The sequence below is a fragment of the Coenobita brevimanus genome, chromosome 74 (genome assembly GCF_032717465.1).
Source record: "Coenobita brevimanus isolate Jiangsu-jjx chromosome 74, ASM3271746v2, whole genome shotgun sequence".
Classification (NCBI taxonomy): domain Eukaryota; kingdom Metazoa; phylum Arthropoda; class Malacostraca; order Decapoda; family Coenobitidae; genus Coenobita; species Coenobita brevimanus.
The window spans coordinates 6,843,014-6,867,693 of NC_137027.1; the positions used below are offsets into that span (position 1 = coordinate 6,843,014).

Below are 24,680 nucleotides of genomic sequence, written 5' to 3' on the forward strand. Positions count from 1 at the left end.
AATAAACATCGGTCCCAAAAGTTAATCGATTGTTCCCTGGGACATGGGCTACCTATCCACCGATCCAAATCTCTCTCTTTTAGCTTTAGAGTAACCCTGCTAACATACAAACTAACAAACATACAGGGTGAAAACTTACTCTCCTTGTCGGATAGAATTATCGTTTTCAAGCTGTCTGATAAATCCTTCCACACAGGCACTGTGTTTGATAAGGCACTAAGACAAGGACAAAACACAGGAGTTAAAGAATGGGCCGAACCGCTAACACTACCGGCATCCTCTTCCTCCTGCTTTTCTTCATGGCCTTCTTCACAACGATTATTTATCTCTTCTCTCGCTCTTTCAGGTAAGTATAGCCAGAGGTCAGGAGAGATGAGCAAACTGTATACATAGTATATAATACTGAAATACAGCATAAATATGCGATACTGATTCCTTCTGGCATGCACAATACTAACACTTAAACTGTATGCATATACACGAGTACACTTGATGCATGCTGTTCAACACCAAACAACACAAAATGCTGGAACATACACACAACCAAATCACATTCCAGTTACAATAAACATATACCACCAACCCCCAATTAATTTTATGTCGTAGCACGTTCCATCCCTAAAAAGAACATTCATCCTAAAAAAGAAAATTATCCCGAAACCCACGAAATATATCCCTGCCGCTACACACACAACCCCATCACTACCTCACCTTGAAGTCCCCACACACACCCTCCTAAGCTTTCCGTCCCAGCACACACACACACACACACACACACACAAAAGAGCAAGAACACCAAACAGAATACACATGTATCAGTATACCAAAATACAGCCAAAATGGTCCCACAAACAACCACGACACAAAGCTGATTTACACATTCAGGTTCCAATTTTAGTTCCATGTGCGAATATAACTCATTAACTTCATTGACACATTAATTTATTCAGGCTACCAGAGCACTTTTTTTTTCCGGCTGAAAAAAAATTCTACTCGTAAAAGTAATGAATGATAAAGATGACGCCATAAAGCCATGAGTCACGGTACTCATCACAGGAATTTAGGGCTCTTAGTAAGTGGCGAGTTATTCACTCACAGTCTAGAGATACAAGGCCACTGTATCATTCAGGTTACCACTGTTACTTCCCTATGTGTTACCCTGAGTACTCGTTTTATCTACCATCCAGAAAAGGGTGACTAAACACCTGAGTCGAATAACGCAATCTAGGGTACTAGGTAAACACTGCATATAGGGCGTTAACTAAAATACAGTTCATTTCTACTTGCCCAACAGATCAGAAGCACCAGGAGAACCGATAGAGGAGCTAGCTGTACCATTCTGGAAGACCAATATCATACTCCAGGTATACCCTCGCTCCCTGTATGACGCGATCACGGACGGTACAGGGGATCTAGTCGGTAAGTTTATGAAAATGTAGCTTCGAAGAAAAAATTTAACTTAATACTGCCCCTCCTCCGATGCCCACTATCCTCTGCTGGTTATTAGTCATTGGCTATAGATGAAGTTCTTTGATACGATGCGTCAGAGAAGAAAGTGACGGACATGCGTTAACTGAGACGACATGGAATAGTGAGCGAACTTTCGCTCTCTCTCTCTCTCTCTCTGACGATACAGGGGATCTTATTCAACTTTGGGCAAACCTCTGGGAATGAAGGCCTTAACGAAGGTTATATCTAACTCTAGGTCGGAAAGACTAATAAAACTGCCTGGCGACAAGATTATATGAAACACGTCACTGAAGTGAATTAATTAACCCTTTGAATACGAGGATGTCTTCTTCATTCTAGTTTTTATACCAGTATTTGTAATCATTTTAGTCAAAGAGATTTTTCGTGCCAGAAGGGTCATATAATGACCATTAACCTCTTCAGTGAAAGAAATCTCTGAACTAAACGAAAAATGGCAAGAAATAATTGAAAAAAGACCATCGTAGTGACATGAGTTACGAAGATGAACTGTTCGGTATGCATTTAACTGAGTTATCTCGTCCTGCAATGAAACTCTTAGTACGTGACGGATTCTACTCGAGCTGGGGATTATCTCGCTTGAGATCGACATGATGGTATGAATGGGGGTGCTCAAAGACATTGGAAAGCAGTGACTTTTTAGGGAAAACAGTGAAAACATACCGGTAATTAGTTCTGTTCTCACATTTTCTTCCCAAAGTTAGGAAAGTATCTCAACCGAACACTGAACAGTCACAGTTAAAGGCATCCTACCTCCTTCTCCTGCAAATTAGATGTATAAATATAATTCAGGATGATTCACTTGAATCAGACTGTTATGAAATGTGGTATTTTCCCGACAGTGAAAGTCGGATAAGAAACTGGAGTTTGTAAGTGAAAATAATAGGTATTTACGGATTTATATTCCCCCTCGAGAAAGAATCTGAGATAAGCTTGTGTAATCGGAAAGAGTACAATGTCATATCTAACCTTCACGTTCTTCTCTCGCAATGCTTCCTTGTATGCGGGGGTTTCCCTTTAAGCTGCTAACCGTAGTGATAGTATATACATTTTCTTCAGGAGAAATAAAATATTGGTCATGTGAAGACAAGCACAAATGAATGGCAGGAATGAGTATGTTTGAAATGCGGTACTTTAATCGGGGACACCAGTAAAGCTAGGTGGCGAAATATTTATCAACGCCTACGAACCAAAATGAAAAACTGCACTGACTGCAATCGACACTGGCAACATTCGTAGGCGCTAACCGGTTGCAAGGTGGTCTGTGAGGTGTAATCTTTCGTCTTAAATATAGTACTTGAGAGGTTGACATCAACGCTCCTTCCATGGTGCCATGAAAATAATTTTGAGCAATTTTAATTATTTTAGAGCCTTCTTAAACGATATACGGCTAGGTTTCTAAAATGGGATATAGGGCCTACTGACAGCTGGCGACGGTAGGTGGTATTGAGCCAAAGCAGTTGCCAAGACTCCCTCAACTGGTTGCCGGTTTACTTAAAACCTGGTTAGTTCAGCTGTAAGTGTTGTCATGGATGTGAGGCTTAAACGTTCACTCTCTGACTCTCATCGCAAGACAGCAAAAAGAAAAAAACAGCCATGGTGGCAAAGGGAAATAATTTACCAGATATACCCACGATCATTCCTGGATGTGAAAGGGAAAGGCACGGGTGGTCTAAAAGGTAGTGTTGTGTGTGGTTCTTCCATAAATATGTCGACCGCGGCATGACGTGACAAGGGCATAGACAAGGATGCAGTTTGTGGAGGGTGACCTTTGGGACGCATGGCTTTGACAATGTAGTGTATAGAGTAGATCAATATATCCACGTACAATATCCAATAAGATGCCCTTCTAATATCCTAATTCACAATAATTTAAAGATAATTTTGCTTTTGTCTAGAAGTGCGAGGTATCATAAATCATGCAGTTGTTGGTGCTGGTATAACTGTTGAATGTACTTCATTCTTACGGTATATATTAAAGCAATTTTTGTCGGTAGCCAGTCTTTGCTCAGATCATTATATTCTATATGATTAATCATAAACCTGTATACAGTAGGTACTATTCTCACCTTGCTTCCATTCAGCTACTTCACTCATATGATCACATTTTTCATAATGACAGCACCATTTATAAAGGATCGTAACTAGTTAACTCACGGAAAAAGCGCGTTTCCATAAATTAGCTGTTACCGTACCACAGATAGCTTTGTTTCTTCGTATTGACAAAAATATTCCCCCTAATTTGACTTAAATGTTTGGCAGTAGTATGAATGAAGGCAAACATATACCGGTACACGAGAAGTCTTACTTACCTTAAGATAATATGAATACGTATCCAGGGACAGAATTCACAAACAACTTAAGGTCACTCCGTGTCGTAACTCACGTGTGCTTTTGCAAGGGGAATCAGCACCCCATAATCTTGTCCATCCTGCAAAAAATAAAACGAGTTACAAGCGATAATTAATCGCAACATTTGTTCGTGAATTCCATCCCAGGACAGTGTGATGGATGATGGATGACTGAAATATTTGTTGTAAAGATATACACATACGCAGCAAAAGGAGGTGGTGGGTCTTGCCACACACCTTCAGCAAACATACACAGATAAAAAAAAAAAAAAAATGTGAGCCTTGCCACACACCCGTTTAGCATATAGAGAAGGAGCAACATACACATAGCGGATGTATCGTGCAATATAAAATGCAAAGGAATTCATGATGTATCACATACAAGAGAGAAGAGTAACATTAGGGCAGTAAAGAAGCACAAGCATAGCAGCACTTGTCCCAGCCTGGGACGATGACACCACACCGCCTTTATCACTGGGTCATATGGGGTCGGTGTGTGATGGCAAACCCACCCACCTACACACCACATCTCTCTCTCTCTCTCTCTCTCTCTCTCTCTCTCTCTCTCTCTCTCTCTCTCTCACACACACACACACACACACACACACACACACACACACACACCTGCACAGACACACCCACCCACTAACCCACCGACCCCCGCACGCACACACACACACACACACACACACACACACACACACACACACACATACTCGTACACATACACATACGCCCACGAACCAAAGTTCCGACACCCCCTGTACACACACACACACACACACACACACACACACACACACACACACCGCTCGCTGGTGCAGTGGTAACGTTCCCGCTTGCCAACTGGTGGACGGGAGTTCGCGCCTCGCTCAGGTTGCGAAGTTTCACTGAAGAAGTGGGTGGTTACTGTCCCCCTTGAGCAAGGGAACGGGTGTGTGCGTGTGTGAAGGTCACAGCCTTGCCCTTAGATCAGACTATATGAGCTTTCAGCTCTCTTCCGGGAGGGTAAAAGCTGACGATCACGACCATCAAGTGATCCTGACCGACCCGGTGAATTACACACACAATCATATCTCCACACCCCTGCACACAAACGCTCAAACTTCCACACACAAACAGTGGCGTAGCGTGGGTTGCCAGCGCCCAGGGCAAGGAAAGTATTGCGCCCCCTAACCCGTGGACTGTTAGCACTCCCTGAGTCCCTTCCACTAGTCCAGTATTGAACCCCTTAACCCCCTAGCACATGTATTTTAAGAAAATACTTCATTTTATAACCATTTCTTCACTTTCGTAAATGTTTAAACCATTATGAAATCGAATATATATATATATATATATATATATATATATATATATATATATATATATATATATATATATATATATTGCATAGTTGAAACAGAAGAACGAATAAGAAATGACTATTATACCGCGTCAGCAAAACAACAGAAAAAAAAAAAAAGAAAAAAAAACTAACCTGTCGACACGCCAGAACAACAAAATTCACCTAACGATCAAACTCTTATCGGCACACGCACGCACTGGCTACAGCATCATGATTTACTCTGTGCAGGTGTTGCAACACTAAATTGGCGGGAGGCGACGGTATTTCGACATTTCGACGGAACTTCATTTACGTGTGTGTGGACGAGCGAATGAGAAGACAAGTGTTAGATGCAAGAGTGTTGGTAGGGTGGGGGAATGGAATCTCAGACCATCACTTAGTGATGGAGTGATGGCCAAGGCAAGGCTGCAAAAATAATGGGTGATGAGACGACAGGGAATACAGGAGGAAACAGCTCCTGTGAGAAGAGTGCAGAAGTTGCAAGATAATGAGAAAATGGCAGAGCCAGAGTATAAGAGCATAGTGGAAGAAATACTGGGAAGGTATGAGTTAGAGCAGATGGAAGGGGTGGAAGATGTATGTAAGATATTCAAGGAAGAGATAGGCGCAGCGTGTGAGGTGGTTTGTGGAGTAAGGAGGAGATGCAGGGGTGTGCAAGGGACAACATGGTGGAATGATGAGGTGAAACGAGCTGTGGAACAAAAGAAGAAGGCATATAGTGAATTGCTAGTGAGTAGAGGTAGGGGAGAAGATGAAAGAGAGAAAAGAGAGGTATATGTGACCAGGAGAAGGAAGGTGAAGAGATTGGTGAAGGAGAGTAAGAAGAAAGTGGATGAAGAGTTTGGGAGGAATCTGAGTGTAAAACGGAGGGAGAGTAAGAAGTTGTTTTGGAAGGAGGTAAAGAAAGTAAGACAGTGTGAAAGGGGAAATAGTAGGGGAGTGAAACATGGGAATAATAGATTGTTGGTGGAGAAGAGAGAGAAACTGAGGAGATGGAAGGAGCACTTTGAGGATTTGTTGAATAGAGAGTGAGAGCAGTGCGAGTATAAGTGGTTGGGGAATGGCTGCGAGAAGAAGAGATGAGAGGAGGGAGGAAGAGATCAGTAGCGCGGAAGTTGTGGAAGCAATGAAAAAGATCACGATGGGAAAGGCCCCAGGAATTGATGGAGTGTGTGGTGAAATGCTGAAGTAAGGGGGTGAGATTGCTGAGAAATGGATATGGAAGTTGTGTAGATTGGCTTGGGAAGAGGGAAGGGTTCCAGAGGACTGGAAATCGGGTATAATTGTTCCATTATACAAAGGAAAAGGGGAGAGAGAAGTATGTTGTAACCATACGAGTATTTACCTTCTTCGTGTGACTGGAAAAATGTATGGTAGAATACTCACTGATAGGGTTACGCATATGACAGAGGAGCTAGTTGGAGAAGAACAAGGGGGATTTAGGAAGGGAAAAGGGTGTGCAGATCAGATATTTGTTCTAAGATGTTTAGTGGAGAAGTATCTAGAGTAGGAAAAGAAAGTGTATGCTGCCTTCATGGACTTGGAGAAGGCATATGACAGAATAGATAGGCAAGATATGTACTGTAGATGGAATTATGAACTTATGGAGTGGAGGGGAAATTGTTGAGTGCTGTGATGAGTAGGCTAGGTACGAAGGAGCTAGGGCGACGGTGCGAATGGATGGTGAGCTGAGTTCTTTGATCTAAATGTGAGACTAAAACAGGGATGTGTAATGTCTCTATGGCTGTTTAATATATACTGTACATGGATGGGGTTATAAAGGAGGTGCAAGGTAAGGCAGTGGATATAGGGGTGGCTTTAATGAATGAGGATGGGATGTGGAAGATTCCGGTGTTGCTGTTTGCTGATGATACAGTATTGTTGAGTGAAGATGAATGGGAGTTGCAAGGTTTGGTGAATGAATTTGGGACAGTGTGTAGGAAGAGGAAGCTGAAAGTTAATGTAAACAAGAGTAAAGTTATGGTGTTTGAGAGGAATGAAGTCACAGAATGCAAAGTGAGGTAGGATGGTGAGGGTATGGAGAATGAGTGCATTCAAATACTTGGGTAGTGTGATGAGTAAGGATGGAAGTTTGGGGGATGAAGTGCGTGAAAGGGTACAGAAGGGAAGAAAGGTTGTTGTTTCACTTGAAAGCAGTGGTGAGAAATAGGGAGGTGAGTATGGAAGTTAAGAAGTCACTGCATGATAGTATTGTGATCCCTACCCTGACGTATGGAAGCGAGGCATGGACCTTGCTAGAGGGGAACAAGTCAAGAGTGAGAGCAGTGGAAATGAGTTACTTGAGAGGAGCATGTGCAGTGACATGAAGGGACAGGTTGACAAATGAAGAAGCGAAGGAACGTTGTGGGGTGGATGTGGATGTGGTTGAGAAGATTAGGAGAAATACACTGAGGTGGTTTGGACATGTGGAGAGAATGGAGAATGAAAGACTGACTTAAAGGGTGTATGTAGGTGAAGTGGAGGGAGGAGAAGACCGAGGATGAGGTGGAGGGATGGAGTTGAGAGGTAAATGAGGGAGGGGAGAGTGAGCTGGGGGGAGGGCAGTCAAATAGTGGGTGACAGCGACTTGGAGGCGTTTTGTCTGTGGCCACTCTTTGCGGGATTAAGGCGTCGGGCTATAGACAGATAGATAAATGGATTAATTTAGCGATCGGATTGTCGCCACATGGACAAATAATGGAGGCCACAGCATGTTTCATAAATACAATTTGTAACACTAGTTTCTGCAAATATTTGTATTGTAGAGGTGAAAGAATATGTCATTCTGAGTAGAAAATCTTCTATACACATATGCATTTTAAGGATTACTTTAGGCGTGAGGTGGATTTTAAAAATTACGCAACGTATATCAGTGTCACACATCACGGAGACGAGGCGGGTAGGGGAGGAGGAGCGAGGCTATCAAGGCGCCCTTGCAACTCGGTGAAATCATGACTTTATTAATTATGATTTTTTATGCAAGTTATGGAACATTTCAGTACCGGTATCTTCAAACGGGAAATCACGCTATTAATAGGCATTATGTAATTCACCGATAAGGATTACATGAGGACAGCATGGCTGTAATTAGCGTGAAAAATAATATAAATGTTACGTGGCAACGTTTATTCGCCCCGTCATGTTGAAAAACTGTAGAATGTTCGAACATTGGGAGGTTTTCTGTATGGAGAGGGGGTGCTATTATTTATTATCACTACTTTGACTCTATTGGATACGTTTATGTGAAGCTACAGAACGTGGTGAATGTTTTTGGCGTATCCAATAGAGCCAGGATTCAGGGGGCTTGAATGATGAGTGAATGGAAGCGTGGCCCATTGGATTGGTCAAATCTGGGCTGTCTGGACATTGCTACTCCTCACCCTGCCCTACTGTAGGGTGGGAAAGGTCCGGATGATGATGATGTTGATGATGATGATCATCATCATTACTTTATATATGTGTATGTGTGTGTGTATGTGTGTGTGTGTGTGTGTGTGTGTGTGTGTGTGTGTGCAGAGAGAGAGAGAGAGAGAGAGAGATTCATTTCATTCATTCATTGCCAGACGCCATGTATCCCAAACGGGGTGGCCAACGGCTTAGAGTTAATTGTTTTACAGGGAGGGGCACTAATCCTCCACCAACCCCACTTGACATGTAGGGATGCCAACAGCATCTGGTGTTCCCAGGCGGTCACCCATCCAAGTACTAACCAGAGAGATGCATATATGAAATTTTGCTCCCTTAAGAATTTTGCCCCCAGGGCAACCGCCCCTGTGCCCCCCCCCCTACGCTACACCACTGCACACAAACACTCGCACACACACCAAACATGCACGCACACCTGGAAACGCACACCCACACCGGCCTCCCACACACTCATTGACACAATGCACGCAAACACACGGGCGTGGATGCTGACACACACACACACACACACACACACACACAAAAATACACATCCACTAACCCACTGACCCCAACACACACATACATACACATACACATACGTCCACGAGCCAAAGTTCCGACACCCCCTGAACATACCCACACCTACATTCATACACACACACACACACACACACACTCGCACACACACCAAACACGCAAGCACACCTGGACACGCACACCCACACACATATAGACACAATGCATGCAAACACACGGGCGTGCATGCTGACACATACTGTATACAGTAGGCCTACACACACACACACACACACACACACACACACACATAAAGTTCCTTTCACATAATAATTGGGTACCTATGATGTCCAAAAATGCTACGTATTAACCCGCCCCATCCCGACCACTTTTCCACCACTGACTCCCCCCAGTCCCGACCATTTTAGGAAAATTTTTTTTTATGCTCAAACCTTCGCTTTTGGTGAGAAACATCGAAAATTCATAGAGAAATCACTCACCTGAGGTTTAAAATACTCGATACAGGTAGGAGTACCTCCTTACCTTACTGGGTTTTCTATCAGGCTGGCATCAAAGAAAACGAGTTCTATGGGAGGATAATTATTTCACACCACTCATAAATGGTATTTATTTATTTACTTTGTACGAATTTATATGTAGTACAAGAGTATATTGGTTTTCAAGCAGTAATACAGGCATTATAAGCATTGTTTCACTCACTAATACCTGACCTTTTTTTGCCACATTACCTGATCATCATTTCTAACTGTTTCTTTCTCTAATGCTATGTAAAGTTTGTCCTCCACCTTGTCATTGATTGGGGAATCACTCTGGCCCTGAATTTCGTACCGTGGCATGACATGGCTATACTGGCCAGGTCACTGATAACAGGTGAATTGCTGAGACAATGGCATGCAGGGGGGGGGAGGAGGTCATGCTGGGTAAGGCATTTTCCCTGCCTGGCATCTTGTAGAGGAAGGTGTCATGTGTATACGTACCAAAAATCACTTGCGAAAATTGAAAATTGTACAAATTAGGGACCTTGCAATTTTTTCGCGTTTATGTACGTCGACGGGATTGGCAGTGACAAAACGTGTGGACGTTAAAGAACGTCGACGGGACGCCGCGGGTTAACCTTGATGGTTGGTGACTAAACGCAGTATAGAGATAATCTGAAGCAACGATAATTAAAGACAAATGGCCACCCCTTACAGGATTACGGTATCTGGCTGTTGATAAATTCTAATTCAGTTCATTACGTCCACAAGATCATCTTCCACGCATTCTGCGTTACCATACTCCATCACTATACTGTACTACTGTAGGTGCCTAGTGATCAAGTGGAAGGTTCCTTCGTTAACATCATTCTTCATGCATTTAATTAGTTCTTCTTGTGCCTGCTTGCTCACTGTAATTTTCTCCCTCAGCAACTGTTTCCTTCGCGGAAGCTAGCAGAGAAAAATGGTCTTGGACAAAACCACATTTTCCATCTAGTTTTTGCAGTTACCTCGTTTGGTACAGTAAAATATTTCATAACTGCATCAGACTCGTTATATTTCCTTCTTTAGCTCCCGCCTGTTTGGAGTTAAGACTCGTAGCAGCTCCCACCTGATCATTATAATTTGAGCATACAACAGACTGTAACCAGTGATATAACATGTTAGCTTAATCTCATCATGTTATAAACATTTAGATCTAATTTCACACTTTATTACAGGCATAACCTCAAAAGTGGACTATCTGAGAGACCTTGGAGTGGGTGTGGTATGGCTGAGTCCCATTTATGCGTCACCCATGAAGGATTTTGGCTATGACATTTCCAACTTCACTGCCATCGATCCAATCTTTGGTAACATGGAGGAGTTTGAAGAACTGGTCACAACTTTTCATCAGTATGGTTGGTATCATGAACCATAAATGTATTATCATTTCACCCCTGCAGAATTACTATATCCCCATACTGTAATAAGCACAGTCAGGGCATAAAGTATCTTCCGTCATGTGAATTAGGTGAACGCATTGCAGAAAGGTTAAATCACCAGAGACACTCATGTGCCGTTAGTCCATTTAAGTCTACAGTTAGATTTTGCTAGTTTTTAGTACTTTTCAGACAAAAATGGGAAGGTAGCTGATTTGCTGACTACTACTGTGCATAGCTTTTTTTTTTTTTTTTTTTTTTTTTTTTTCAGCCCTATGGATACACAAGGCAGTACTGTACCAGTAGACAGTTAGTTCCAAGGCCTAGAAGTCCATCTCCACAACGGCAGGGTGCCATACACACTCATGATACCGTACTAACAAATAAATTGTATACAGCACTGACATATTCTGGAGAATGGCGTGCTGATGTAGTGGAAGTGTTTTTAAGGACATCTTGGCTGGTGTTGTGGAAGAGCAGTGTAAACTTAATGAAACTAATGAGCACACTTCTCAGCTTTAGCCAAGATCAGTCTCTGTCCATAGCCAGATGCCATAATCCCGTAAGGGTGGCCATTTGTCTTTTGAGTTAGTTGTTTTACGGGGAGGGGCATTAACCCTCCACCAACCCACTCGTTGACACAGGGAACACATGGTGATTGGTTATATGATTATCAGTATCACCTAGCACTGTAAATGGTTTAAAGGCTTACAGGGAACCATTAGGCTTGTCACTTCATGTAGAGCTGCCTGAAAGGGGAAAAAAAAGAGTAGTTAATAAAACGTGGCAGGAAATATAAGAGAAATACAAAGAGAGGGGGGTGGACACAGAGAAAGAATGATAAAGCTAAAGGAAGTAGTAGGCAGCACTACATCAAGTGAGTGGATGATGGTTCTCATCACCTGCTACCAAATTGGTTATAAAAATGCATCTTTACAGGATATCACTTACTTTATAATACAGTACAGTACTACATAGGGAAGCTTCAGACTGTTCATTCTACTCATAATTCTAACCCGGTAGGACTGAAAGTGGTGATGGATTTTGTTCCCAATCACTCAAGTGATCAACATGAGTGGTTTGTGAAGTCAGTGAAACAGGAGGACCCTTACACAGACTACTACATATGGGCCAACTCCAAGGGTACTGATGACAGTGGCTCTCCCATCCCTCCAAATAACTGGGTGAGCCTAAATAAGAATTTTAACCCTGGTATGATTGATGCATTTGGGTATTTTGTTCAGACTAGGCACTGGAATGGGACACTTTCACATGGTGACACGAATATTACTGGACAGTTCCACTGCTCAGATTTATACATGTTCCCCTACTTTTTCTAAGTCCCCCAGAAGGGGTATGGTGGACCATAGGATGAAGGTTAACCTCTGCCTGCAGTCTATCTGGTTCACATTCAGATAAGCCTGGGGCTAGAACAGTATGAATTGAGACTACTGCTTTTTTTTTTTTTTTTTTTAACTGATAAAAATCCAAGCAGTCAGAGGCTGCAAAATCTACTGTGAAGAACTCTTTCTCAGCTGTTGGTACTGCTAGAAATTTTATTTTAGCTAGCACCAAATAATATATTCAGTCAAAAGAAATCCTAGTGTATAGCACTTTATTCAAAGGGTTTAACAATTGCTGTACCCATTATTTCCCCCACAAAATATAGTTGTCAGAAAACCAGTGCTCATTCATTCATTTAGGAATATATGAATATCTAAATTCTAAAAAAATGTAAGATTAGAAGCTTTCAGACTGAAAGGAAAATGTTAATGCTAGGTATCTACAGAGAGATGATAGCAGAAATATCTTGATGCAGAGACAATTAAAATTAGCTACTTTCACCACATCATAAAAGTGGATAGGATCATGAACAGATTGCCTGTCACAGAATAGATAACTGATGCATAAGTAAGGTAATGTTGGCAATCCAGGGATGGAGTGAGAGTGAATTAGACCAAACTGGGTTGAAAAGTAACAGTCATATACTTAAGGCTTCTGTTGCAGAAGGGAAGGCAAGCCCTAATTTGCAATGGACATCAGTGGAATCCCTGTGGTTATTAGATTTGATTAATCTGCATCCCACATTGCAGACAACAGTTAGCAGTGATACAGAATCTACACGTGTTGTATCGTCAACAAAGGCTTTGATAATCATCATAAAAAATTTGCGACCTGCCTTCCCCTGCATACAGTAATTTTAAGTTTTTGAGTATTTGGCCTTTAGTCCAGAAATTTGGAGGGATGGTATGGTACAGACAAGCAGAAAACTGGTTAGACTAGAACACTGTGTGAGAGGCCTTAGTCCTACAGTGGAATTATGCAAGCTGATAATGATCGGCTACCTACTGCATATTCTAACTGGCTTTCAAGTTGCATAATTTTCTTTCTCGACAGTGTGTAGGGGCTTATCTATTAATTTATTATTTAATAACCTCCCCTTTTACAGCAGCTTTATGATTTATCAGTATGAAACAGAGAATTTCACTGTGGCCAGGTATTTACAAGTATTGTGGCCCTGGCTCAACTGGAAATTAGGTTAATTTAGCAACAGCCTGACATGAGAAAAAAGATGATGATGATGATGATGATGGTGGTGATGTTGACGACAAGACATTGGAGATACAGTATAATTCACTGAATAATGAACAGGTAAATTAGTATTTTGCACAATAAGCTGGTAGAGTATGTAGCTACTATATTTTGGTGAATGGTGTCTAATGGTTGTGAGTTTCCATGTAATGCTGAAGGGACAGGATGGAAATAAAGTGAGGAAAAAGCTCATCATTTGGTGTAATATAGTAGTGTACAGGTACCAGTACTCTCATAATGAATATAATTCCTGTAATAATAATAGGCTGTACAATGCTGTAACTGCTGATAAGATGGAACTTAAATGTGCCATTTGGGAGTGTGAGAATTCAAGAACAAAAGAAACCATTATCTTGTATGTTGTTTATCCTCTGTCATGGCACAGAACCACCGAAACTAGAATGACATTAAGAACTTACTATCTCATTTTGCACTGTAGTAATGCTAATGTTATCAGTACAGAGCCAAGTGAAAAGGTAGTTGCACTTTTCTCTCACGAATTTTCCCCTTGTTCACTATTAATTAAGTTCCAAGGATGAAATAAATTATTTTAAGTGGTGTTGTGCAGCTAAGTGTGTTCCGAGGGTCAGCATGGGAATGGAATGAAGAGAGGGGACAGTTCTACTACCACCAATTCTTAGCTGAGCAGCCAGACCTTAATTTTCGTAGTCAGGCTGTCAAAGAGGAGATGAAGGTATGTGATGAGTAATGAAGTACAGTATTTGCAGTAAAGTGCAGTACAGCATTATTAATTACCAGTTTAGATACTGCCCTTATAAAATGATAATTTGATCTGTATACTGAGGTGTGTGCTTAATGTAAGCATATATTGGAGGGTATTATTTAACAATGCCACTAACATTTCTTGTGGTGGACAGACTGTGCTAAAGTTTTGGCTGGAGAAGGGTGTAGATGGCTTCAGAGTGGATGCCATCTTACATCTGTTTGAAGTAGAAGGTAAGACGATGTATAAATCATTGAGTAGCCAGCTAATTTAAAGGATTATAATCCATCCATCCTCCAATCCTACAGTATGTTGCCCCAAGAAAAGCATAGGAGCCCAGGGCTAGGCAAGTTGCTTCTGACATTTAAGATGAGAGTGACCAGCCTCACTCATCCCTGAGTGGCATTGTGTTTTTTTTTTTTTTTTTTTTTTTTTTTTTTTTTTATGCGCGGAAGAAGGAATCAAAGGCCATGAGCCCGCAGTAACAGTTCCCTCCAAGAGAAAAACAAAATACAATAGAGAGCCAAATTCAAGATCCGATCATTTTGAGATGCCTGGACACACTGCGTTTGAAAGACTGGAGATCATAGGCAGCAGGAAATACAGATAGAGGGAGACAGTTCCAGAGCTGACCTGTTGCATAAATGAAAGACTGGGAGTAACGGTTAACTCTTGCATTAGAGAGTTGGACAGAAAAGGGATGAGAGTTTGCTGCCAGACGGGTGCTACGCGCCCGTCGTAGAGGTGGAGGAATGCAAGCAGACAGTTCAGAGGAGCAGTGACCATTAAAGTAGCGATAGAAAAGAGATAAAGACGCAACAGTGCGGCGAAGAGACAGAGGTTGAAGGGAGTCAGTAAGAGGAGGAGAGTTAATGAGGACGAAAAGCCTTTGACTCCACCCTATTGAGAAGAGCTGTGTGTGGGGAGCCTCCCCACACATGAGAGTTGTACTCCACACAGGGGCGGATAAAACCCCTGTATAGAGACAACAATTGTGCAGGGGTAAAGAAAGAGCGGAGTCGGCTTAGCACACCCAATCTTTTGGAAGCAGATTTTACAAGAGATGTAATATGATCTTTCCAAGATAAGTCCCGAGTAAATGAAACCCCAAGCATGTTCAAGGATGATGCAGGATTAAGCTGAATATTATTAAACATTAATGGGTATACCTGTGGAAGATTTTGTCGGCTTGATAGGTGTAAGAACTGAGTCTTAGATGCATTAAAGACAACCATATTATTTTTACCCCAGTCAGAGATACGAGCCAAGTCAGACATTAGGTGTGCCATAGCCTCATCCCTTGTTTCTTGAAGTAACTGTTGAGATGGGCGTTGCGGGAACCGAATGGAAAGGTGAAGGGTGGAGTCATCAGCGTATGAGTGGATAGGGTTAGATGTACAGCTTAGAAGATCATTGATGAATAAAAGGAAGAGAGTTGGTGACAGGACAGAGCCCTGAGGAACACCACTGTTGATAGATCTAGGAGAAGAACGATGGCCGTCTACAACAGTGGCTATAGAACGACCAGAAAGGAAGCTAGCAATGAAGGCACAGATAGAAGGATAGAAACCGTAGGAGGGCAGTTTGGAAATTAAAGATTTATGCCAGACTCGATCGAAAGCCTTTGAGATGTCAAGTGCAATGGCAAAGCTTTCGCCGAAGTCCCGAATAATAAACCCCAATCACCTCTTGGATATACACCTGCAATGGCTCCATCCTACTGGAGTGCCTTACTCACTAAACCACCAGCTGCCATAATTTGGTTATATGGTTACTACCCAGCATAGTGAATGACTTCCTGGTGTACAGGAAACCATTTGGCTTGTCACTCAGTGTAGAGTCACCCATAGGCAGAAAGAAGAGGAAAGAATGAAGGAAAGAATGACAGAAGAGGAGGGAAAGAAGAGAGGAAAGGGCAGACACCCAAAGCAGCACTACATCGAGTGAGTGGATGGTGAAAGCCCCTACCTACCACATTGGTTTTTTTAGTAATTTTATAAAAATGAAAAAGAAGTTTAAAACAACCTTGTTAAGAAAAATTTTGCCATATTTGAGTTTTGTATTTCCTGTTTACTTAGGTTTTTTTTTTTTTGTGAGAACTTGTGAGCTATTTACCATAGTTACTGGAGGCACAGTCAGGGAAAGTTCACCTTATGTTTCACCTCTTTTGCATCTCCTTTACCCCTGCTGGCTAATACATATTTGTAAGCTGAGAGAGACTTTGTATGTTTCTCTGACTATAGATGATTATCTTTGATAGGACACATCATGTAGGAATCTGATGGAGATTCTCTAGTGTGAAGTAAATGTAGCGGAATACAGTATGAAAGGAACTTGGTCCTTGGCAGTACAAGACTTCTCGCATCACAGGTGTTGGAGGAGTATGGTTGCCACATCCCTATGCAAATACAACTGGGGAGGGGTTTCCAGCCCAGTACACATGCCCTTTTTAACTTTTATAATATGCAGTCAGTACAATATGTGGGAAATGGAGTACTGTTCTGCATTCTTTTTTCACTTCTCCCCAGAGATAAGGAAGAAGAATTTTTCATATTTAGTTAGGTAGACCTTGAGCCAGCCAGATTTGCATGTCCTTGATGTAGTCAAGCACAAGGTATCCACACAGACTTGTTCCCAGGACTATCTGCATCATCTTGAGTAAGCCATGTGCCTGGGCTTGGGACTATCCCAGGCCAGACTTCCAAGTTCAGCTCAAAACTTGTTCTAGTATTCAGGTTTTAGTGCATTCATTAACAAAAGTATGTGAAGCTTGGAATGGTGAGTATCAAAATCTAACAATGAGAGCTGTAGAAATAGAGCTGGTATGGAATGAACTGTATATGAGCTGCTAATGCTGGATAGAAACAAGAAGTGAAGTTGTAAAGATGTGTGGAGTTGTGAAGACGAGGAGTAAGGATTTCATTGTCATGGCCACTGTAGAGAGAATGGCTGTGAATGGGTAGAAGGCCAATGAGAGGGTGGGTGAAATAGGTAAATGAGTACTGTATATAGCATGGTATGGAAGTTTAGGAAGCAAAGCAACTGACAGGTTTGAACTGGATGCATGAATTATTTTTTTGATTTTTTTTTTTTTTTTCTATTTACCTGTAAAGTAGAACTTTGGATTTTGAAGGCCTGACTGTCAAGTAAATGGGTGTGACCCATTTTACATGTTACAGCATTACAGTATTTTGATTGCGCTACTTTTGTGCTTTCCATTCATTCATCATCTAATCCTGTGTCGCCCCATGAGAAGAGTAGGAGCCCGGGGCTAGGCAAGTTGGTCCTGCCATTTAAGATGAGAGTGACAAGCCTCACTCATCCCCAAGTGGCATTACGTGAGCAATAAACCCCCACCACCCCTTGAATGTAACATGCCCAGGCTCAATCTGATTGGAGCACCTTAATTACTCACTAAACCACCAGGTGCCATAATTTCTTTATATGGTTACCACCCAGTGTAGTCAATGATTTCCTGGTGTGCAGGAAACCATTTTCTTATTTCTGGAGCCCCACCCTCCCATTGAGAACTGGTAAGTAGAATTAGGATGTTGATGTATAAATCATCTCTGCAAAAGGCTGTCTTGAATTTCCCACTGTCTTTTTCTCAGTTAATCATTATGAATGAAAGAACATGAATTTTGTTTTATGATAGTCTTGACTTTCCAGTGATAGGCAGTGTATGAATGCATTCAACTATCTCACTGCATGATATAATTTTAACTTTTCAGGTAGTAAATCAATGCTGATTATTATTTTAATTCCCCTGCCAAGATCAGACTTGAGCCTAGATGAGCCTGAAGTGCCAGGTTCTGAGAATCCTGAAGACTATGCCTCACTGGACCACATTTACACAACAGATTTGCCTGAAACTTTGAATGTGCTTCAAGAGTGGCGCCATCTTCTTGACCAGTACCCAGACAAGTAGGTTTTATTTAGTAGGAATGCTTTGTATTTAAATGACTTGGAAGGCACTGAAATATTGGAATAACCACTGAAACATACAATTATATATTGCTAGTGAGTGATTCCTAGGGGTGCCTTTTCAAAGCGACCTTTTTCTCTTATTTAGATGTAGAAATAACATGAGATTCTTTATTAGGCATAACGGTAAAGTATGAAGACCCAAACAACAATTATGGTATATAGTTTAAATATATAAAACTTTAACTTAAATGTAACTTTAGTAATGCAATTGTGCTAAAACATCTTACTTTTGTAATGAGGACTTCTAGGTTGAATATTTTTATGCCTGTATGGCAGCAAAATCATTCATACATATTACTTCCCCAGGTTGCTAATGGTGGAAGTATACACTGACAAAATTGATGTTCTGATGAAATACTATGGCAATGAAACCATACCGCTGGCAGATTTCCCTTTCAACTTCCTCTTGATTGAACGATTGAAGGACCGTTCACAGCTGACAGGAGAATATCTGAGAGATGCTGTGGGTCTCTGGCTTGATAATCTACCAGATGGAAAGTGGGCAAGTTGGGTGGTAGGTATTACATTCTTAAACTTATAGCTGGCCTATCAGTGAGACCATTAAGATCCCAAGAGAAATTGATTCATTTCATATGTTATGCAGTAGGTATTTTAATAATATACACGTATTGTTCCCCATAAGATGCTGGATATCCCCACAGAAGACTACAGTACAGGATAATCATCTGAATTAGAAAGAATAAAATAATCAATCTGGCCCAGAGCAGTAAAACAGTTAGTGATATAAGCATAGAGGAAAGACTATGAGGAACTGCCACCAGAGCACTCCTTCCCTAAGATCAAAGTTTCTTATGTGCTAGGAGCAGAGATAAGATGCCAAAAGTATTTGTACCCAAAATGACAAGCCATTGATGGCAGAATTGCAATTTGCATGACAGGTGTGTCAGACATAGTGCCTGCTTTGATGTACACTGGCTGCTCCCAACAGCTGGGTGAGCTCACTGAAATGATCCCTTCAACTAGCGAGCAGAATTTCCCAGCAGTGGTGATCCAACATTGATGGAGGAAATTAGATAAACTATACACATCCATTTCTTGGCATTCTGGGTCACCATAGAGTTAGCGGTGTAAGAGCAGACAACTGCAGACCTCGGCCTCTTCTTGGGTTTTAACTGTGGAGTTGAAGCCATCTTCCAGTTTCCTTGGACTGTGAACTCTCACAGGCCACACACAGTAGTCATGGCACCCATCAACAGGATTTAGTGGTTTTATGACAGATCCACCCACAGATGTCAAAACTCCATTCAGATAAAACAGTCGTCCTGGTGCTGTAAGTTACTCAGGTACGTCAGGCCTTGAGCACTCCCCTGAAATTCCCAAAGATTTCCCAGTTGGAAGGTAATGGCCTGCTTTAGTTGGCTGCTGAAACAGGGAATCTCTTGCAGATCATGCAGTTGGCTGTACCACCAGCTGACATTGCTTTGAGGCTGTGCATACCTTCACCTCTCTAGGTCCCATGTTTCAGCACCTACAGCCTGGCTTTTCAGGGAAGCATTTCTTTCTGCAGTACCTTCAACCTTTAGATCCCTCTCTGACCCATCCAGAGTCTGCCATCACATCTGGCAATATGTTAGCAAGTAGTGAATACTTTAGCTATTGATGCCAACTTTAGTGAGATTTCCAAGTTGCAGGGTCGACAGCCTGTCTACTTTACACATGTCTGCCATCATTCATGACATCTCCAATCTTGCCTGTGTACACTTAGTGCAGTGCCTTGTGGACATCATTTCTTAAAAAATACAGGCCACTCTCTCAGGTCCCCAGGAATAATCATGTGTCACTTCTACCCTTTGACTTCTACCAGCTGGAAGGAAATCGCCAACCCATGTAGCATGGGCCTTTATGCTGTTGGGGATATATCTGTAATGGATAAACCAAACAAGGGAGGCATGTCCCATAAGTAGGGTGCTGCAACCAGACCCAATACATCTTCACTTCCAAATGAAATATCTGTTGTCCATCTACATACCAAGAGCTCACTCTGAGAGGCAGTTAAAGATGTTTCTAGATATCATTCAGGCTATCTCTCCCTTTTTAGGGGAAATAAAAAAAAAAATGTTTCCTACTAATGTTAATCCAAATTTAGCTTAACATATCATCACAAGAGCACCACTGTCATCTTCTTTCCATGTGTCCATCCTCAGAGATTACATGGATTTCATTGGAGGTCATGTCAAACTACTAATGAATGTTCCAGGTAATGAAAGGCTCCAAGAGTAGTTCAACTTTCAGCCCAGCCCAAGGGAGCTATACTCCTTATTCTTCCCCACATCACACCAAACAAGGCCACACACAAAAAATGGTGGTATTACTAGACAGCCATGAAAGGGTGACATTCTCAGAGCCTCCAACTAGAGGCTCTAAGAAACTGTGTCATGGTGCTTGATATACAGTAAAATGAGCTGACAAGACTAGACAGCCTTGGAGGACAGTCATCATGTCCCACTGAATATTGTAAACAATAAACAATTGCACTTCCACAGCTCTCCTGAGCAGTAGACGATTCATCTCATCCCCATTTTAATGTCTGGATCGTATCATATGTGACATAAAGCCTCTTCTTAAAGATGCCAAATGCACTTGCTATGTGGACAAAATTTAGAGGGGGGGGGGAATCTCTAAAAACGTGTTTTTGTCATTTTAAGTCACCTGAGAGATAAACTATAGTGTGCTTATCACTTCATTCTTTGTGACAATGAGTAAGTGTTTCTCCACTTTAATGCACATCAGTTAAGCCTGGAGTCACGACAATAACAGTTCATCAGTCATATGGTGTGATGTACAGATACTACTCAATGTCCATTGATTTTTCATTGCATGGTTATTTTCTTCACCATACCTGGTACAGCTAGGCAACCATGATGTTGGACGTGTGTCATCCCGTGTGGGTGAGGATTTGGTGGATGCCTTGAACATGCTCAACCTCCTCCTTCCTGGCACACCTGTCACTTACTATGGCGAGGAGATTGGTCAGTAATTTAGGGTTCTTTCTTTTTTATTAGAAATTTTCATTATCCTTTCAGATGGGGCACCATGAATTCTGTCCACATATTCCTGCATACAGTGTATCATAACTTTGAACAGCAGGATTGGGACCAGGAGGCTGGATATTCTTCCCTTCTTTTCTATGACAAAGATACCTATCCATCACAATGACTGCAAGCAGCTTTGTAGTTTCTGGGGTACAGGAGGAGATATATTTTAAGTAGGACCCTGTTATCTCTGCTTTATGTCCTACAAGGTGGGACTCAAACATACACACACACAATTTTTTTTTTTTTCCAAGTATACTGCACAAGAAAAATCAGAGCATAGACTTTGAGTAAGCTCAATGTTTTGAACACACAAGCATCACATTCAGCCAGCAGAAAGAATGACAGAGAACAATGTACATGTAGTTCATCTGAATGGCATTGAATTATCTTAGCACAGGCTGGACTCTCATCACACTGGTCATCAACAGAGAATCATATTGCACCTTACTTCCTACTCGTAAATGGAAGAGCGAAGCATCCAGAAGCTGGAAACAGAAAATACAGTACAGATTTATCAAAATGTGCCTTGCATTCATTTACTCCTCATGGATGCCTTTGAGATTCATGGCTCCATCTAGAGACATACATCTTTCACACAGATATGCGCTTCATGTGGTTACAATACTGTTATAATACTTACGATGTACAGCCCTCTCTGTCCACTGTCAGTTTTTAAAGAGGGGTTGAGACCTTGTCATTTGCATCTCAACCTATATTTTCTTGGCTCACCATGCCATTTACAGAACTCAGATTTCACCAGCCTTGTTACATCTAATTTCTCTGTAATCATATCAGTTAAGCTCTTCTACCCTTTGATCAGTAAACCTCTGTATTCCATATCCTTCATGAATCTGCATTTCTTATCCTGTCTAACACATATGGTATTTGGAGTAGGAGAGAGGAATGACAAAGGTGAAATGGTGGTAAATTTTGGCATAATATATAATACGAGCATCATATGGGTTCATATAATTTATAATGACTCTGATATTCTTGCATGCATCGGCCTTGGTCACCTAATGGTGGTTCTACATGCTGCTTGATCTCTGGCAGCCTCCCAGTTCAGTCCCTTATCTCTGAGGTCACACTCTATGACCTCATCCAAGGTCTTTTTTTGTTGCATCTCGAAACTCTACCCTCAACGTTCATGCTTCTCACCTTCCACCCTCAATTGTCATCTTCCATACTCTCAGTGTGCCCAAACCATCTCAATCTACCTATCCGCATCACAGCACCAATACATTCACGTCCCATCCTTCCTCGTAGCTCTTCAATCACAATCCTAGCTTCCCAGACCTTGCATTCAAGGACACACTACACATCCATCCAGTCATTATCACTTCTGTGCATTTGAGCCTACAAATATCCTCTTCCTTTACTTCCCAGGTCTCACTGCCATACAGCATTACACTCCTCACAATTGCCACATACAAAGATCCCTTGCTCACAGGAAGAACCCTCTCAATGTCAAGAGAGGCAACAGCTCACTGAACTTCCTTCAGCCACTTCTTACCCTAGCCACAGAGCTTGCTCCAGTCCCACCTCCAGCACATAACATGTCCCCAAAATAAAAAAAAAACTCCTCCACACACTCAAGAGACTCTCCAGCAAGATCAGTTCTTTCACTCAGACCATCTCTACATATTCTTCCCAACATACCACACACACATAAGCAGCATCTTTCACAGTATACCTCTAATGTCACTACATCTCTTATGCACCCACTTATCACAAACACTGCACAAGATGGAGTTGCTTCCCACATCCTTGTGGCAAACTGCACATGGCCACACTCCCTTAGTTTGACAGTAGGCTACCACCACCAGCCCTAAATAACCACACTCCCTTAGTTTGACAGTAGGCTACCACCACCAGCCCTAAATATCATCACTTGCTTTATTTATGTTTACTCTCAAACCTTTGAACCCTAGTGCACCTCTCCACTTTCTAAATTTTTCCTCCACTACCCTCTCATCCTCTGCAGTCAACACCAACTCATCAGCATACAACACCTCCTATGAGGGTTCAGTACTGAAGTCAAGCAACAGACGTTTAAGAACTGTGTTAAACAATAAAAGGCTTAAAACTGACCCTGATGCACACCAACAATCATGGAAGCTCATCACTCAAATCTCCATTCACTCTCTCCAGGGTGCATGCACCCTTGTACACTGCCATGGCCACTCTTATCAGCCACTCCTCAATCAAAAGCTTTCTCACTGTCCACTTCATCACCTCCCTGGGGACTCTGTCAGAGGTCTTCTCCAAATCAACAAAGTACATCTCTCTTCCTTTCTATGTCTGACAATGAAAAGCCTGTTGTATCAGTGGTCCCCTTACTTGGAATAAATCCAAACAGCACCTAATTAATATTCATTCCTTCCCTTATCATATCTTCCAAGACTGTATCCATTACATTGATTAGCTGGTTCAAATGCATTATGCCTTTATAATTTCCTCTTTTCAGGCCATAACCCCTCCCCTCATACACATTTATGATCAAACTCTTCAACCCATCACACATATGTACACATTCATATATGCAGGTGAATATACAGTAATCCCTTAATTCACGCAAACTTTTTTCACGCGATTTTGGTTATCCACAAATTTTTTTGTACAATTAAAACATAAAATTATAGCACTCAAATAAATAATTCTAATAAATGAGAGAAATAAATAGAATATAAAAATGCCTACCCACTGCCCGTGAACATACATTGTGTGTGTGTGTGGGGGGGGGAGAGGTCTACCACGCACCACACAGCCAGTTTGAATCCGACGGTCGAACCGTGTGTGACTCGCGAATCGTTACTTGTGGCTTATTTTTCTGCCTTCCAGTGATTGCTTGCTTTGTTTGCCAACATGGGGCCTAAGCGCAGTGCTAGTGATGCATATGGTAACACACCAAAGTGGGCTCGTAAAGTGATGTTGCTGACAGAGAAAGTTAAAATGTTGGACAAACTTAGGGAAGGAATGTCGGTGAGTACTGGTGGTCATATGTTTGGTTTTGGGATAATTCGCCATCAAGCCAATTCGCCGTCAGGACTTTTCGCCGTCAGGATGAATCCCTGTCATTTATTTACATACTAATTTATTTAGCAAGTACACTAGTTTTTTACTTATATGAGTTATAAAATCCCCCTGAAAATTAGTTATTAAAGTATTAATTAATCAATAATAAGTATATTTATAGAATGGCGGGGAATAGTCCAGGGTGCGAATTGTCCTGATGGGGAATCGTCCATGTTTTGACAGTGAATTGTCTCGGAACTGTATGTTTGGGGTGAAT

General features: G+C 41.7%; 1 protein-coding gene across 1 annotated transcript in view; it reads left to right on the forward strand.

The window, feature by feature from the left end:
- Window positions 1-248: 248 nt before the first annotated feature.
- Window positions 249-24,680, forward strand: part of LOC145407674 (salivary alpha-glucosidase-like) — a 40,597-nt gene continuing 16,165 nt past the window's right edge. Inside the window, exons 1-10 of the mRNA XM_080278542.1 lie at window positions 249-346; window positions 1,295-1,419; window positions 3,003-3,167; window positions 10,829-11,008; window positions 12,053-12,213; window positions 14,190-14,315; window positions 14,500-14,578; window positions 18,125-18,269; window positions 18,639-18,846; window positions 21,202-21,322. Of these exons, the coding sequence (XP_080134668.1) occupies window positions 249-346; window positions 1,295-1,419; window positions 3,003-3,167; window positions 10,829-11,008; window positions 12,053-12,213; window positions 14,190-14,315; window positions 14,500-14,578; window positions 18,125-18,269; window positions 18,639-18,846; window positions 21,202-21,322 (1,408 nt within the window). The remainder of the gene's footprint in view (window positions 347-1,294; window positions 1,420-3,002; window positions 3,168-10,828; window positions 11,009-12,052; window positions 12,214-14,189; window positions 14,316-14,499; window positions 14,579-18,124; window positions 18,270-18,638; window positions 18,847-21,201; window positions 21,323-24,680) is intronic.